We start from the raw sequence: 17,620 nt of genomic DNA, 5'->3' as shown, positions 1-17,620 counted from the left end.
ATCTAAAACCAGAACACCCTTTGCGATCATTATTTGGCCAATTCCTCTACGATTTCTATCCGTCTAAATGTTAGACATGTAGTCACAATGACTTATTGTGAAGCACTGTTCCAACGGGAATACACATCAGCCTCCTCCCGTCAGAATAAGGCGTTGTCAGACACTATTTCGCCATTGTTGCTATGTAAACACTGCACACTAAACCCAGGAGACGTATGTTTTCGTATCATATTTGTTGCTAATATACAGTCCTGCTCAAATTACTTTAATATCTATACGTTAATGTGACTGTAAGTCACTACATCTTCCAAACGTTAGAACGCTTTTTTTTGTATGTCTGAGTGGAATAAAGACGTGGAGTGGTCTCTCTTCCATTTTATTCCGCACACGGAAAAGCAGCGGACTGCCTTCTTATCAACAGAAGAGCATTTACAGGAGACCCGTGATGGTGACAGAATCTGCCAACAATTACAGAAGATGGGTGATGGGCTACATGGTCTTTCACCAAATCTAAATACAAATACAAATCAATTGGTCACTTGCAGCAAGTGACAATGCTACAAATCCATTGCGTGGAGAATTTTTTTTTCCCGATAAAGCAAATAGTTATGTAATTGTCCAAATCAAATCATGTACTGCTCAACAAATGCTGTTACATGGCATTACTTTGAAGATTTTTGTATCATTTAGGATCACATAGAAATGTTTTCCCAGGTTAGCCTCAGACCTTCTCTCCTTGTTAGTAAGTTTCTTCATAATCTGCAGCTTCATGTACTGCAGCTGCTCTTCTTACCAGCACACTTGTGTTTGTTCATCTGATACTTATAAGAGAACCTTTCATCGCACACACTGCAACAGAACACTTTCTCACCAGTGTGTATTCTCATGTGTTGAACTAATGATGAACGATCAGCAAAACATGTGCTGCAGACAGAGCACGCAAAAGGTTTCTCTCCAGTGTGTGTCCTTGTGTGTGTTTTTAAATGTGCCCTCTGGGCAAAACTTTTGTTACAAATTGAGCAGGAAAATGGTTTTTCCCCAGTGTGTGTTCTCATGTGTAGAACCAATGTGGAACGATCTCTAAAACCTAAGTTACAGACTGAGCAGGCAAAAGGTTTTTCTCCCGTATGTGTTCTTGAATGGGTGCTCAACTGTCCTTTCTGAGTAAATTTTTTGCCACAGACTGAACAGGAAAAGGGTTTCTCCCCAGTGTGTGTTCTTATGTGTTGAACCAAGGACGAACGATCCACAAAACTTAAGTCGCAGAATGAGCAGACAAAAGACTTCTCACCCGTGTGTATTCTTGTGTGTGTTATCAAATTTCCCTTGATAGAGAATCTTTTACCACACTCTAAGCAAGAAAAAGGTTTCTCTCCTGTGTGTGTTCGGGTGTGGGTTACTAAATGTTCTTTCTGAGTAAATCCTTTACCACAGACTGAACAAGAAAAAGGCTTCTCTCCAGAGTGTGTTCTTGTGTGTCTTGTCAACGCGCCTCTTTGAGAGAATATTTGACCACAAACTGAGCAAGAAAAGGGCTTTTCCCCAGTGTGCTTTCGCATATGTTGAACAAAACGTGAATGAACACTAAAACGTGTGCTGCAGACAGAACAAGCAAAAGGTTTCCTTTTAGCGTGCTTGTCATCATCAGCGTCAGAACTGTGTGAAGTTGTGTCATCACTCTCCGATAGTGGCGCTAAGAGGCTGTCGGCTTGTGATGGTCCCCAGTCTTCTCCATCACCCTCTGTAGTCATGTATTGACTTGAGCAGCTACTTAGAAGCTCCTCGCTTCTGTTCACCTTATTTTCATTGGGCATCAACCATTGACTTTGGTCTTCTTCATCTTCAACCTTCACTATGACACGAGACCATGGGAAGATGGTAATATCCTCTCCTTCTTCCTTTTCAACTTTGAGGTATTCTTGCGCCGCATCCTTTTCAAAATGAAGAGTCTCTGACACCTCCTCATTTTTAAAGTCAGTGTTCTCGAGCTGTTCCTCTTTAACAATTGGACACTCTGGCCCATGCAGGTTCACCTTGAAAGTCCATTGCTGCTGCTCAGAATGAACATATTCTTTGTTGTCATCTCCTGGCCACAAGAAGAAAAACACACATGGTCACATGATATTATTGTGACTGTACCCTAAAAACAGAAGGTAAACAACTTACAGTAAGCATTCATATACAGTAAATGTACTATTGCCATATGTTTGGTATTCATTTAAACTGTACTTACAAGTATGCAGACAGAAGTGAGAACGATGTTTTACGTGTTAAATGGTTAGTACCGGTTTGACTGGATCTTAGAACACAGCAAGTAATCACTATTTCAAGTTGTAGATGTTGTGCAATTGACATTCAATGAATTCTCAGGGGTCATTCTTTTCAAAGTTTCGGGTGTGCCGGGAAAAACATCTAATTCAAATTATTAGCTCATCGGAAAGCTCTGCAGGATATTAAAACGTACCGGTAATCCTAAACATTTGAATTGGTTGCGTTTGAGAATGAAGCATCGAAAACATGCGGACTGGAGTCGGACACTTATGGCTTTACTCGCTGATGTTAATAATGTAATATCAACACAGATCACGAAGAGAAGTTATTGGGAAGCATTGTGCCATTCACAAAATGCACTGATGCCTAGTTTTCCAAATGAGGATTTAATTAATACCGCGAATTTAGAAAATGTACAATATTTCAAAACAATAAAAACTACAGTAGTTCCTTAACAAGGGAATGAACTAACCTCCGTGTAATACAACTTGATGATTCTTAAATACATAGTCCTCTGGTTGACGTTGTCCTTCGTACTCTTTTTTTGCTCGAGTAAGGTCTTCCTCGTATTCGTCTTTCGCACCATTAGCACACATGTTCACACTTAACATAGATTTGATGTTTGATTCACGTTAACAAGCGTTAGCGTTCGTTAGCAGCTAATGATCTAATCTAGAAGTGCACCGAGACAAGTCAATTTGGGACAGAATAAATTGACTCCAGCAATCTTTTGAGACCAAAAAAAAAAACTTTTGTATTGAGCGATGTATGCTGAATAGCAGGCGTCCAGAAGAACCACTCAATGAAACTGGGGCTAAACACCGTCTTGCTAACTTTGCATTTACTTCCGTCAGACCAAATACAAGACGCAGTTGTTACAGTTTACTGCCACCTTAGGTGAGGAGGTGTCATGATCAGCGTCAGAACTGTCACCTCGGGTGAGGTGTAGTTATACTCTAGTCTAGGGGTGGGCAACTCCAGCCCTCGAGGGCCAGTGTCCAGCATGTTTTCCAGTTTTCTCTCCTAACACACCTGATTTAAACCATTAGCTCATCAACAAGCTCTGCTGGAGCTTGAGAATAATCCTAATCATTTGAATCAGGTGTGTTTGAGAGAGAAAACAGGAAAACATGCAGGACACCGGCCCCCGAGGCCTGGAATTGCCCACCCCTGCTCTAGTCTATAGCTAATAACTGGCACAACTGATGGGAGGTAATGCTTTGTAACTGTACTCAGTAGGTTTTCCGGTTGAGATTTTATACAAAAATTGTTTGTTTGTTTTTTTCAATTATAACATGCTCAGTTTGAACATCAACACTGCTCATCCCATCCAATCCATCCAATCCAACCATCCATCCATCCATCCATCCATCCATCCATCCATCCATCCATCCATCCATCCATCCATCCATCCATCATCTTAGCTACTTATCATCACAAGAGTTGTGGGCGTGTCGGATCATATCCCGGATGTCTTAGGGCAGTAGTCAGGGTACACACTGAAAAGGTGCGCACAAAGAGAAACAACCATTCACACCAACAAAAATACCCAAGGATAATTTAGAGTGTCCAATATGTTTACCCTGCATGTTTTTTGATTGTGGGAAGAAACCCAAGGACACGGAGAAAACCCACGCAGGCACAGGCAGAACATGCAAATTCTACACAGGAAGGGCAGAGCTGGAAGGGAACTCATGTGAGGAAGATGTAACCTTCCACCTTGCTGCCAAACTGTGCTTAACCAACATTTAAAAAAAAAAGCAAAATTGCATTTATAGATCATGATGACAAAATTGCATACATTTGCATATAAGAGAAAACTAAAACATACCTTACAAATGTTTGGTAAAATTTTTTGATGAAATGCAAATGTATGTACTTGTTTACTTTGACTTAATTAAGGGAGTTGATGAGCACACAGAGTATTTTTAGTACTCCGAAGAACACTGTGGGTACTTCTGTTACCTTTACACAACATTATGTTTTTTTAAATAATGTACGTATGAGGGCAATTCAAGTTTATTTATAATATTGGGAGCGTGTGTTTTCATTGTCTACCAAGCCTCACTTGAAATCTTTAAGTTCAATAAATTATGAAAGACTGGCCACTTCTTTATCATGTTTAATTCAAATTAGTCATTTGACAACAATCATGGACTGTTCATGAAATTTCAAACATAAATATCATCCATACGTCCTACAAAGTAACAAGTTATGAGTACTGCAGATCGTAAATTCAGCAGTACAACATATTTGCAATTGGTTATCAATAGTGTTTGTTACTAGTGAAAGTCAACATTTCTTCATTTCAAGTTCTGTAGTTTCCTTCATTGCTGCTGTTCTTCACCATCACACTTATTTTTGTTCACCTGATACTTGTAAGAGAATTTTTGACCGCACACTCCGCAATGGAACACTTTCTCCCTTGCGTGTGTTCTTATGTGCCTTGTCAGCGCTGCAGGATGACCAAAACATTTGGTGCACACTGAGCAGCTAAAGGGTTTCTCACCAGTATGGGTTCTCATGTGTTGGACCAATGTTGAGCGAACATTAAAACTTGTATGGCAGAATGAGCAGAAAAATGTTTTTTCTCCAGTGTGTGTGTTCTAGTGTGGGTTCTCATATTGGCCTTCTGAGAGAATATTTTACTGCAAACTGAGCATGAAAAGCGTTTCTCACCCGTGTGTGTTCTCAGGTGTTTTGTCAAAGTGGAATAATCACCGAAGCATTTGTCGCACATCGAACAGGAAAACGGTTTCTCTCCGGTGTGCGTTCTTGTGTGTGTTATAATTGATGTCTTCTGAGAGAATCTTTTCCCACAACCTGAACATATGAAAGGTTTTTCTCACGTGTGAATCATTATGTGTCTTCTTAGATTTGCATTATTGCTAAATTTTTTGTCACGGTGAATACATGACAAGTTCTTGTGAAATGTCATATCATCTTTAGCGTGTTCATCATCATCCATGTCAGAAGAGTGAAAGTGGAGCTAAGAGGCTGTCTGCTTCTAACCCTCCACAGTGGTCTCCATCACTTTCATCTTCATTCTTGACAATGATGCAGTTAAAGGGCAGCTGAGGGAGATCAGTCATCTCCAATTCTAGAAACTGCTCTCTCTCCTGACCAATATAGAGTTCGTTTTCTTCATCTTTAATGTTTGGAGACTCCTCCTCCATTTTGGATGTCCACTCTGGCTGCTCTTCATTATTAACATCTGGAACATACACGAAGTGCATGTGGTTTGAAAATGTCAAGCTTTGGTAAGTCAAGTTATAATAGCATGATCTTGAAAAGTAATGGGGGTAGAAAGTTATTTGAGAAAAGAACTTCATACGAACTTAAGTTTCATCACATGAATTACTTTACAATGAAAAAAAACACATTCATATAGGGGCTTTTAATAAGTTCACAGTTAATGCTTTGGAGGAGGAAATGCTTTATTATGTTATATATATATATATATATATATATATATATATATATATATATATATATATATATATAGACTGAATAGAATAAATAGAATATTGATCAGTTAAATAAATAGCCTAATTTCACTAATATCGTTTAACGTACACTGACCAGCATCACTAATGAATGAATTCAAGTTTGAGTCAATGTAACCCTTTATTTAAAAAGGATCTTATGTTACAGGGCTGGCAATTAATAAGTTGACTCACTTACTGCCATTGACAGTTATCATGGTCAAAAGTTCAAAAGCAAGTTCAACTGGGAAAAGCCCAATAACTTTGGAAAACCTAAAAATTGATGTACTCTGCGCAAAATGTCTGACAGTTCATGCATCATAAAAATAGTTCCCATTTTAACAGTTAAACATTTCAAGCAGGAATAAAGAACATCACTTAAATCACAGTTTGATTTCGATTTAAAAACAAAAAACAAAAAAAACCCAGCAACAATTGTGAGAAACTTTAAAACTAAATTCTTTTGAACACCGGGCTTAATGGGTCATTTTTCAATGGTTTTTGAAAACAGTTTTGTTATCTCACATACACTTTCCCAGAATACACATCTTAAAAACAATGTCACGTTCTCCTTTCTGTCATGTGTTGTTCGTTTACTTTCTGGCACACTTGTGCTTCTTAACCCTATACTTATTAAACATTTTATCAAACACACTGCAACTAAATGGTTTCTCCCAGTGTGTGATCTTACATGTCTTTGCAGTACGCCACTTTAAAAGAAATTCTGACCGCAAATTGTGCAAATTAATGGTTTCTCTTCATTGTGCGTTCTCAAATTGAACCAGAGTCTCGTGAACTGAAAATTTTCTGTTGCAGACTGAGCAAGAAAATGGTTTCTCCCCTGTGTGCGTTCTCATGTGACTGGCCAATCCTGCTGGATAACCAAAACATTAGAAACACACGAAGCAGCTGTGGTTTTTCTGTGTTAGCATTGCCACTTTATGAGAGAACGTTGTACTGCTGATGGAACATGAAAAGGGTTTCTTCCTGGTGTTTGTTCACCTGTGTTTCGAGAATGTGGAACAATCTCCAAAACGCTTGCCGCACATCGAGCAGGAATATGGGTTTTCTCCAGAGTTTTCTTGCGTGTGTTATCATACCCTTCCGAAAGAATCTTTTCCCATATGAATTATCATGTGTCTTCTGAGATTCTGTTTGATGATAAAGGTGCTGTCACACTGAGGACATACCCCCTCCCTTCAGCGTGTTGATCATCATCAGTGACAGGAGTGTGAAGTAATGCTGCTACTGACTGCTTGGGGTCCTCTGAATTGGTTTTCATCATCATCCTCATCATCATCATCATATGAACAACTGTGAATGGAAACTTGGCTATTCCAGCTTCCTCCGCACATTGGAGCTATAATCAGATTACGATGGATCCCACATGCTTCACTAAAAAAAAAAACACATTTTTTACATGACAAAAATATAAACGGGATTACATCAACAAATGATAGAGGTGACAAGCTGATTTTATTACACTTCTCTGTCCTGTGATTGACAATTTTCCATTTTCGGAAGAAACGACACAGCCAGTACAGTCTAATCAAGTGCATCACTGCCTTCTGTAGTGTTGATCTGCCATTTCAAGCTATTTTATCCATCCTCCTCTCAGGAAATGTTGTTTCCCGCTCTCTCATTGTTTGAATGTAACGTGTAACATTTAATTATCATCTTTGGTTAAAAATTCGTCCGCATTGTTCTCTGGCAATTCATGTAATGACACGTTTACACCTGAGGACGGCAGTAATGCGTCAATATGAGGCAATCGCAGTTTTTACTGTACCGGAAGTAATCCATAAAAAGAAAACATTGTCAAGACGGTCTGGATATGTCCAAGTTATTGTGTTTATCGCTGCGGCTTTTGTTCCTGTGCGGTTAATATTTCGTTTGCATGACATTGAAAATACAATTATTTTTTAATGTTTGGATAAACTTGTCTCGGTGCACGTTATAGCTTCCCTAGCTAGCTCAGCTTTCTTGTCGCCTAGCTAGCAACAAATCGCTAAGCAACGTTCTAGTGAGTGTAAAGTGTTGCGATTATTGTGTGAAAATGTGCAAGGTCGAAATGCTGAGAGCATTGCTGAATCAGCGGCTATGTGCGGCCGTCGAGGAAGTATTTGTTGTTTTTGAAAGAACAATAGCGGAGTACGAGGAGGAACTTTGTCGGACGAAAGAGGAGAACGAGCGACAGCGTCAACTTCTCGATGCTGTTTTTAAGAAGCCTCGACACGTACCAGGTTTGCTCCTGTCCTCACATGTGTGTAATAAACACCTAATATGTTTAACAAGCCGTATACACATTTTAAGAATAAAATGTGAAAATAATGTAAAATATTTGCCAAAATACCATATAGATCAGTTTAAAGCATTTTTGATGGAACCTCGTTTGCAGTGGTATCCCTCGGTGTGTTTTATTTATCATCTCTATAAAACAGATTGTGTAACATCATTCGTTTTATTTCTGACTCATGTGCTGGAGAAATGACTCACTTGCTAAAGACAATACGCACCTGTATAAAACCTAACAATACAAAGGCATTCAACATTTTTCACCTAGTCGGTCAAGCTAACAGTAACGTTTCATTTATTAGTTAGAAAGTTTTACTGTAGAAAATCCCAAAGTGGTGAAAATGCCTGTTTGGAATACAATCAACGTCAGTTTTAAACATGTCAGCCGCCGGTGATACTATTGTTATGAATAGTCGGTTCCCACAGGGATTAATTTGATACGATAAACATATTTTGGTGAGAGTAGTGTATTGACGCTGTTTTGCATTTTAATGACAGTAAAATGCCTGTATTTGGCCCCATTATTCACGCTGTTGAAATTTTCTCCATGATCCGCAAGCCTAGGTATGATTAGTAGTCAAAATGAGTGATGGATGGATGTTTCAGGGCCAGTCGGCATTGAACGGCCACATGAAGGTGGCAAGACGGGATGAGTTGTGGCCTCTGCAAACAGGGCGGTTTACTTCCTGGTTAGAAATATCAGTACCATAAAAATAAAATTTAATAAGGAATGAAAACAATGCAAATGTGACAAATGTAATTTACATGCATACATTTAATTGTGTGAAGTGGAAAAACTCCATGATCTCGGCCCTTTAAAAGAAAAATCAACTGTTTGTGTTACTGCATTAAAAAGCTTTCAATTAGCTGATACAGATATTCTGATAAAAGCTCACGTAACTCCTGAAGTCATTTTGGAACCACTACCATAGATGATCTACATCAAGTAATAACAGCCCCAAAAAGAAAAAAATAATAAATATATATATATATATATATATATATATATATATATATATATATATATATATATATATATATATATATATATATATATATATATATATATACACACACTGTATATATATATATATATATATATATATATATATATATATATATATATATATATATATATATATATATATATATACACACACTGTATATATATATATATATATATATATATATATATATATATATATATATATATATATATATACACACACTGTATATTAGAATTAGAACTGCTACTTTAACACGAAGCATACCATTATATTCAGTGTTAAATATTTTGTCTGCCTCTTCTTTTCCCTTTAAATTATACTGCACCTTACCCTGTAGACCTCAATACTTTCTGGCATATTATGCCACAACTCAGTACCAGCAACCCCAAATATGAATCTAGCATGTGTACTGTAAAATCCCATCAAAAAACAAAAGCCAATAATCGGCATTGTAAGTGGTAGCCTAAGGGATGAACAAGGCTTCCACAAAAACATTTAGTGACCTGACTGAGCCAAGTCTAATGACCAAACCATGTGTGTTTGTCTTCTTGTGTACTGCAGGCATCAATGAAGAAGATGTCAATCTTGAGCAGCAGGAGCAGAGCTCCGGGGTGGAGCAGGAGCAGCCAAAGCCCCCCTACATTAAAGTGGAAGAGGATGGAGAGCATCTTCCAGGATTGGATTTGTCAGTGTATCGTGTCATCGTGAAAAGTGAAGACGATGAAGACAGAGGTCTGCGTGAAAACAGAGGTGCAGAGGATGCAAGCAGCAGCTCGAGTCATCACACGTCAACAAAAGTTGATGGGGGATCACAAGCCGATAGCCGCTTAGCTCCACTATCAGATAGTGGCGACACGATGTCTGACACTGACGATGAAAACTTGAAAGTTGATGTGACAGGACACACTGATGACAAACACGTGAAATGTAGTCAGTGTGACAAAACTTTTGGAAACAAGAGAAATCTGAAAAGACACATGAGATGTCACACAGGTGAGAAACCTTTCCTTTGCTCAGACTGTGGCAAAAGATTCTCTCGGAAGGATTATTTAATAACGCACACAAGGAAACACACAGGCGAAAAACCGTTTTCCTGCTCTGTCTGCAACTCAAGTTTTACTTTTCAGTCGGCATTATTTCAGCACATGGAAACACATTTTGGGGAGAAACCGCAATGTCCTCAATGTGACAAAACTTTTGGCAACAAGAGGAACCTGATAAGACACATGAGGCGGCACACGGGAGAAAAACCATGCATCTGCTCATTCTGCGGCGAAAGATTCTCGTTGAAGCGGAGTTTGATCAGACACATCCGAACACACATCGGTGAAAAAACCTTCTCCTGCTCCATCTGCAACACAAGTTTCTGCTATCAGTCCGGTTTGAGTAAGCACATGAAGAAACACTCTGGCGAGACTGTGGAGCTCAAGTGTGTGTGATGAGCAACCCTTTCGTCTAGAACAACATAAAAGTTGTGATGGACAAGCAGTGCAGGTCTGCAATATTGTTGTTTTCCGTTTAAGGTCCATGTACAAGTTTGTTTTTTTGTCTTTACTAGTTAGAACAATCAGCGCACTAAACTATGAGTAGGAGACTTTTGGCATAGTAGGGCATTTGTGAAGCAAAACTCGGCTTTTATTGACATCTCTCCACTATCGGCAACTATGAGGGGCGTGCTTGATGCACTAAAAGAATTTGATGTCACTAAAATGATACATTTCTCATCTAGTGCACAGATTTGCCTCATTAGTAACATGGTGTTGTCCTAATAGTGTGTGGAGATGTCAAGGTACAGTATTACAAAACGTGATCCTAGTGCATTGAATTGTCTTACTAGTCAGAACAAAGACCATAGTAGCACATGGACCATAAACTGGATATCAAGGACAGCAATCCAAGGACACTGATGAATGAATATAAACAAGAGGAGGACTGTAATTATGTTTTATTTGTGGACTGCTGTGATGTTTTGATGTGCTAAACCAATATTCAAGTCCTGGAGATACTGTAGCTTACTTTTCTTGACACATTTCATGTTTAATGTACAGTATTCCCATGCACTCACATGTACATCTATCCACGTGACAATAATTCTCTACAATATAATCTATCCATCTACTGCCACAACATTGTTCAATAAAGATGTCAAATATTGTGCAAAGATCTGCTTGGGAATTTGACATTTTAAATCCCCCTTTTGTTTGTTTGTGAATAAAGACAAATTTCTTTCCATAAATTTCTCTCCATAAATTTCTCTCCATACTAAAATGCAAGTTTGAGATGTTTACCTGTTCCAATGCATCTTTGAGTAGATAGGATTGTAGTCGGGCTTTTGTAAAACTTGCTGATGGAGCAAAAAATTTAAACAAACAAAAACACGCAGGGTACTGGTTGAACAACTCGGGCCTGAGATACGTTGTATGACATTGAAGTCAGTTTGACAAGGAAAAACATCACATTTTGTGTATTGAAAAATACAACTTTATTCACTTGTGTTTTGAACGACATTTTTATTCTCTAAAATATCAAAGGACTATACTCGCAAAAAAAAATTTAAACTACAAAAAAAATTTATTCAAGGCATTTCAGATTTATGACTGGGTCTAACTAAGGGGTCCATGTGCCAAAAATGAAAACAGACTCATTCATGTACTGTAATTCTACATGTAATTCCCTGTACAATTGGAGGTACCTCAAAAATTACAGCAATTTGAATGTTGCTTGGGTGAAAACCCTCGAAGAAAATGGTTTCGGCACTTCTTTCAAAGGACCATATAACCATTACCTTAGGAAAAAGAAATTGACCCCAAACTCACCGAAAGAGTTCAAAGATCATTGGAAAGTAAATTTCAGTAGAAAATACGGACATAGATGTTGAGGAGTAAGTTTGATCTCTCCAGATGGAATTGGGCAAAAACGGTGGCTTAACCTCAAAACACATTTGATAAACCATTCGGACGATGAATTACATTTGCCATTGCCTCAATCCGATGACAACAACAATGTAAAGAACACAGTCGTACCAAAGTCAGTCTTCTGTAAATGTTTACTTCTTTCGATTACGAGGATGATCAGATCGCATTTTCGGCTTTTAATAATTGCCAAGTGCATTTATACAAAGAAATGTCATTTGAGGCGAGGATCTCCAGTTTATTTGTTGACAGATTTGTCCCCGTATGTAGGCATGATTTTTTTTTTCCTCTGAATGACAAGATTTAATAATCTATCTAATTTTGCGGACTCCTGGTAGACCTCAGTTTGAGAACCACTGCTCTGGAGTTTTACATGTGTTCAGGGCCTTGAAATACTCTACCTATTGCTTTTACATACAGAAATTAAATAAATCAAATGGCAGTTTAAAAATGTAATGTTTAAAGAAGTATATGGTCAATCCATCCATGTTTTAACTCGTTCAAACGGAACAGTCATGAAATCTTAATTCAATTCCAGCTCGCTCCAGACTGCTGGTGTGATGTTTGAATGTTCTCCCCGTGCCAACATGGGTTCTCTCCGGCTTCCTCCCACATTCCAAAAACGTTGCCCCGTGAGTCATTTATGAATGGCTGTTTTGATAATGGAATCATTCTGACTAGCGTGTGTCCTCAAATGCTTCACCAATGCTGAACTAACATTAAAACTTGTGTTACAGACTGAACACGAAAAGGGTTTTTCTCCAGTGTGTGTTCTGATGTGTATCTTCAAATATCCTTTCTGAGAGAATCTTTTCCCACAAACTGAGCAATTAAACAGTTTTTCCCCGGTGTGTGTTCTAGTGTGTCTTTTCAAATTTCCTTTTTGAGAGAATTTTTCACCGCAGACCGAGCATGAAAAAGGCTTCTCCCCGGTATGTGTTCTCATGTGAATTGTCAATGCTGATGGCACGCAAAACTTTATGTTACACAATGAGCAGGAAAAGGGCTTTTCTCCTGTGTGGTTCTTCATGTGACTGGTTAAATGTTTTTTTAGTTTGAATTGTTTATTGCAGAATGAGCATTTAAATGGTTTGTCTTGTGAGTGGGTCCTCATGTGTCCTCTGAGATTTTTCTTGTTGCTAAAAGTTTTGCCACATTGAGAGCACACCCAGTTATTGAAGTCAAGTTGATAGGTATTATCACCTTCTTGGTCGTCATCATCATCATCAGTGTCAGGAGAGTGGGAAGTTATGTCATCACTATCTGATACGGGAGCTAAAAGGCTGTCTGCTTGTTTTCCACCACATTGGCCTCCGGCACCTTCTGCTGACTCCACCTGTCTGTTGTTCTTATTTTGAACGTTGCCCTCCTCGTCTTCACTCTTTACAATCAATGGTAACACAGTGATATCAGCCTCCTCCAGCCCATGAAAGTGCTCTCCCTCGTGACCGATACAGTCATCATCATTTTCCTTCTTAATGTAGCGGTGCTCTGTTTCTTCCTTCTCCTCTACCAGGAAGAGATCTTCTTCACTGACGTCTGTTTGACACATACACACACACACACACACACACAAACATACAGTATATTCTCAGTCAAGTTGTTATTGTGAAACCTGCAAATTTGAATGACATCTTGCAAGAGGACACAAAAACTGCAGACTTTGTAAATATACACCAGTAGTGAGTACAAACCTGGTGTGTGTGCTTTATCCGGAGTTTTCTTCAAAGCAACGTCCAGTAGTTGACGTTGTCGCTCATTTTCCTCTTTGGTCTGGAGAAGTTTCTCCTCGTATTCGAAAATCGTTCTTTCAAACACTACAAATAGTTCCTCTACGGCGGCAGTTAGTCGTTGATTCAGCAAGGCTCTTAAGCCTCTCAGCATTTCGACCTTGCACATTTTGCCACGACAATCACAGTCCTCTACAGTCAACGTCGATGTCAACTTTACCTCAATGTTTCGCTGTACAGCACACAGCTAGCAAGCTAAAATCAGTGCAGAAGTGCACCCAGGCGAATTTAAGGCCTAATCACAATACCCACACACTCATGTCCCTCAATCGCGCATCGAGTGCCGGACTACATTATTTTCGGTTGCGCATGCGTGGAACTAATAGTCGTCCAAATTCTCGTAAACGCTCTGTCGCCGCTCCTGTTTTCCGCTTTTGTCCCACCCTTCAATTCGAGTCCGCACCAATGGGTGTTATTACCCACAATTCCTTGCGGACCGGAACAGCTGGAAAATGGCAATGCTGGGCGCTAGTCCTTTGCCAAAAAGGACCCTTCAGTTTAATTGTGTGATATTCTTTACCTTCTGAGTTATTCCAATAAAATGATCCACATACTTTATCTTCATTATCTACGGTTCAAGCCCATTTATTTTGAAAGTGTTATTTAAAGTGGAAAAAGAAGTTAAGGCCATCTTGATACTGTTTTTTTTATGTAGTGTTTTCTGTTTCTCCATATAAAGTTAAATAACATTTTCTTAATAGCTTTACAGATGTTTTTAGATCAAAATTTAGAGAAAGAGAAGCATATAACGGGAAGGATGTACGTGTTTTCATTTCTACGTTAACCCCGACTTTTCCCTTTGCTTTGAACACGTATTGTTTGGCTTCATCAACTACTCAACCAATGACAATAAACATTTTACATAATAAATCTCATTACACTCTTAACTAAATGGCATGTCCACAAACCTCTCTGTCTTAGTGAAGTCAAACAATACATTAAAACCATAAAATTTTCAAATAATTTAAAAGCCTTTATAACCTGCAATTCTTGAGCTCTTGTTAATCTGGTTGTTTAATATTATGTCGCACTGATTTTGATTGTGTCCCCCTGATGTGATGTTTTTCTCTTGCATTGCATTATATTGTGTTGTTTCAATAATACAGAATTAAACAACAACAACAACAACAACAACGGCGTTCTGCTTGTGGCAACCGATGTGTAACAACCTTTTACGGCAATGCCACCTGGACAATGGACAAACTACACCACACTAATCCAGTACTGTACTATTCCATACTCTTTGGAAATTGGCGTCTCCCCTCGAAACACTCACACTGATATTAGACTAACACAATTCTATCTGAACACCCATTTCGGTTTCTGGATTTCTGCCCATGTGACATGCTGCTTGTTACTGAAATATCAGTGTAGCTAATACCACTAAAGACAAATTGCCTGGTTTTACATATTTGACCTATAAAGATAATTCGGGTTGAAATGTATAAATGAATAAATACTGAAAAGGGTCCATAAACAGAGTTACCATTAAAATACATTATTTTACAATTATATAAGAGTGAGTGGAGTAAATTGGCAGTCCTGCTCCATGTCTGGGCAGTGTTTGGTGTGTAGACTCTAAATATAAATATACACAGTCTAACGTTCCAAATTCACGAAACAAGCAACCATGCTTTTCAGGAGTTTCACTCTTGGTCCTCCAGGGCCTGTGTTGTGGATTGTTAAGAGTCAACATTAAGCGGACCTGTGAGTAAGTAGTTTGTCCAAATGGGTTTGCTGTAGAATTTCCGCTGTAGCGCCACATCTGTGAACGAATTAGCTAACCAACCTCGCTTCCCTAACGACGACGCCTCCCGAACCACAGCTGAAAGTACTGAAGCCTCCACACAGAGTACCACTTCTTTATCAGACAAAAGTATCGAATGAGGTTCTCATGTCCAGATAAACAGGTCTCGGTGCACATTGAAGCGCCTGCAGCTAGCTTAGATTAGCATAGCACGATAGCTGCAAACAAATAGACTCGTTGACAGCTCACCGCCAATAGCTCACGTGTAGCTATAAAGTGTTGTAGTTGTCGTGGGAAAATGTGTGCCAACATCGCAAAAGAGGAACATGAGATGGATCTTTCACGGACAAAGGAAAACCGTCTATCACGTCAATTACTGGACGATTGTTTCAAGAAACCCCGAGTAGTCTTCCAGAGACCAGGTGGGTTACTTATGTTGGTTTAGTCATTTCTTACACAGTATGGCCAAATGTAAGATTGTCAAGTAAAGTCGTTATTTGGATGTACACAGTGTCGGCGTTAATAGTGCCAAATCATCAAGTTCCCACCAATCATTGCTAAGTGGTACATTTTTCGAGTCACTTATTTTTTTTTTCTCTTCTGGCCAAGTTTGCTCCTTTGTACTCATTTATTTCCACGAGAAGTACGTTCCAAAAGAGTTTGATTTTTTTAGATGAAACACGTCTGAGAATCTTGCCTACGTGAGTACGCATATCTTATTTTTGTGGTGTTACTTTAAATAAACAATACATTTAAATGGAATGTTCTTTTCAAAGCCTGATATCGATTTATTATCACCTTTTGTTGGTTATATGTTTACACGGTGTTTTGGCCACATTACCTACCACAGCCTGCCCGCTGATTGGAATTTATTTGAATGATAATTAATTGTATTGAGTGGGTCATGTTCAAACAATCATACATGCATAATGTAACTTAATTGGGATCAGTTTTCCATGTACTAAACAATCTTTGTTTATCTTCTTGTGTTTAACAGATGTCAGTGAAGAATACCTTTGCCTAGAGCAGCAGGAGCCAGAGTCTCATTATTTTAAAGACAAAGAAGTGGAGAGAGCACCGTCCTATGTTACAGGCGAGAAACAGTCAGAACTTCTCCAAATTAAAGAAGAAGAACAAGAGGCTAATATTACCAATTGTTCATTGACTAAGGTCTTTGTCAAGAGGGAAGAAGATGATGATGGTAAAGACTGTGGGGGATTACAAGCAGAGAGCCTCTTATCTCCACTCTCAAACAGTGATGACCAAACATCACACACCTCTGACACTGACGCCGAAGGGGACACAAAAGGTGACAGAACATGTCACATTGACAACAAACGCTGGAAATGTTCTCAATGTGAGAAAACATTTGACGTCAAGTATGCATTGAAAGTACACATGAGAATACATACAGGGGAGAAGCCTTTTGCCTGCTCAGTATGTGGTAAAACATTCACTCAGAGAGGACATTTGGGAACGCATGCAAGAAAACACACTGGAGAAAAACCTTTTGTTTGTTCATTTTGTGGTAAAAGATTTTCTGGAAAGGGAAACTTAAGAACACATACAAGAACACACACTGTGGAAAAACCTTTTGCCTGTTCCGTGTGTGGCAAGAGCTTCTCTATAAAGGGAAATTTAAGAACACACACAAGAACGCACACTGGGGAGAAACCGTTTGCCTGCACAATTTGTGGTAAAAGATTCTCTCAAAAGCCAAATTTGGTAACACATGCACGAACTCATACTGGGGAGAAACCTTTTGGATGCTTAGTTTGTGGTACAACCTTCTCCACAAAAGATGGTTTAATCAGGCATACTAAAACACACACTGGAGAAAAACCATTTCCTTGCTTAGTTTGCGGTAAAAGATTCTCTCAAAAGCCAAACTTGGCTGCACATGTAAGAACACACAGTGGAGAAAAACAACCGCAGACTCAGTTTCTCGATTCTATTTGAAGACAAATGATGAATCATAATGATGGTTCAGTTTGTTTTTCAGGGCTGATAACTATTTGTCACCAATATGCACTTGCAATAAAAACAAATAATATTGAATAATACAAATGGCAGCAACTTGTTTAAATGCCTATACGCACATGTTTATTAATGT

General features: G+C 38.7%; 3 protein-coding genes and 2 pseudogenes across 4 annotated transcripts; 2 read left to right on the top strand and 3 right to left on the bottom strand.

The window, feature by feature from the left end:
- Positions 1-360: 360 nt before the first annotated feature.
- Positions 361-3,095, bottom strand: LOC148424896 (uncharacterized). The gene is made up of 2 exons (XM_088413029.1): positions 2,744-3,095; positions 361-2,086 (listed from the first exon to the last, which is right to left on the bottom strand). Exons 1-2 carry the CDS (start codon positions 2,880-2,882, stop codon positions 768-770), a joined length of 1,458 nt encoding a protein of 485 aa, XP_088269155.1. The 5' UTR covers positions 2,883-3,095; the 3' UTR covers positions 361-767.
- Positions 3,096-4,598: 1,503 nt separating this feature from the next.
- On the bottom strand, positions 4,599-5,447 carry LOC148424895 (uncharacterized; annotated as a pseudogene).
- Positions 5,448-7,563: 2,116 nt separating this feature from the next.
- Positions 7,564-10,654, top strand: LOC148424894 (uncharacterized). Its single transcript, XM_088413044.1, has 2 exons — positions 7,564-7,999; positions 9,620-10,654. Exons 1-2 carry the CDS (start codon positions 7,813-7,815, stop codon positions 10,495-10,497), a joined length of 1,065 nt encoding a protein of 354 aa, XP_088269170.1. The 5' UTR covers positions 7,564-7,812; the 3' UTR covers positions 10,498-10,654.
- Positions 10,655-11,443: 789 nt separating this feature from the next.
- On the bottom strand, positions 11,444-14,153 carry LOC148424893 (uncharacterized; annotated as a pseudogene). Its single transcript, XR_015865359.1, has 2 exons — positions 13,665-14,153; positions 11,444-13,509 (listed from the first exon to the last, which is right to left on the bottom strand). The product of XR_015865359.1 is annotated as an uncharacterized LOC148424893 (transcript).
- Positions 14,154-15,457: 1,304 nt separating this feature from the next.
- On the top strand, positions 15,458-17,569 carry LOC148424892 (uncharacterized). Its single transcript, XM_088413042.1, has 2 exons — positions 15,458-15,929; positions 16,505-17,569. The coding sequence occupies exons 1-2, from the start codon at positions 15,806-15,808 to the stop codon at positions 17,464-17,466; spliced, it is 1,086 nt and encodes a 361-aa protein (XP_088269168.1). The 5' UTR covers positions 15,458-15,805; the 3' UTR covers positions 17,467-17,569.
- Positions 17,570-17,620: the final 51 nt, after the last annotated feature.

The sequence above is a fragment of the Hippichthys cyanospilos genome, chromosome 4, assembly GCF_059441005.1.
Source record: "Hippichthys cyanospilos isolate Australia breed blue-spotted pipefish chromosome 4, RoL_Hcya_1.0, whole genome shotgun sequence".
NCBI lineage: Eukaryota > Metazoa > Chordata > Actinopteri > Syngnathiformes > Syngnathidae > Hippichthys > Hippichthys cyanospilos.
This window is presented reverse-complemented; position numbering and strand designations above follow the sequence as displayed.

Coding starts and splice junctions, on each gene's coding strand:
- LOC148424892 (XM_088413042.1), top strand. CDS start 15,806: ATGTGTGCCAACATCGCAAAAGAGGAACATGAGATGGATCTTTCACGG. Junction 15,930..16,504: donor AGTAGTCTTCCAGAGACCAG/GTGGGTTACTTA, acceptor TGTGTTTAACAG/ATGTCAGTGAAGAATACCTT.
- LOC148424894 (XM_088413044.1), top strand. CDS start 7,813: ATGTGCAAGGTCGAAATGCTGAGAGCATTGCTGAATCAGCGGCTATGT. Junction 8,000..9,619: donor GAAGCCTCGACACGTACCAG/GTTTGCTCCTGT, acceptor TGTGTACTGCAG/GCATCAATGAAGAAGATGTC.
- LOC148424896 (XM_088413029.1), bottom strand. CDS start 2,882: ATGTTAAGTGTGAACATGTGTGCTAATGGTGCGAAAGACGAATACGAG. Junction 2,087..2,743: donor TCAAGTTGTATTACACGGAG/GTTAGTTCATTC, acceptor TCTTGTGGCCAG/GAGATGACAACAAAGAATAT.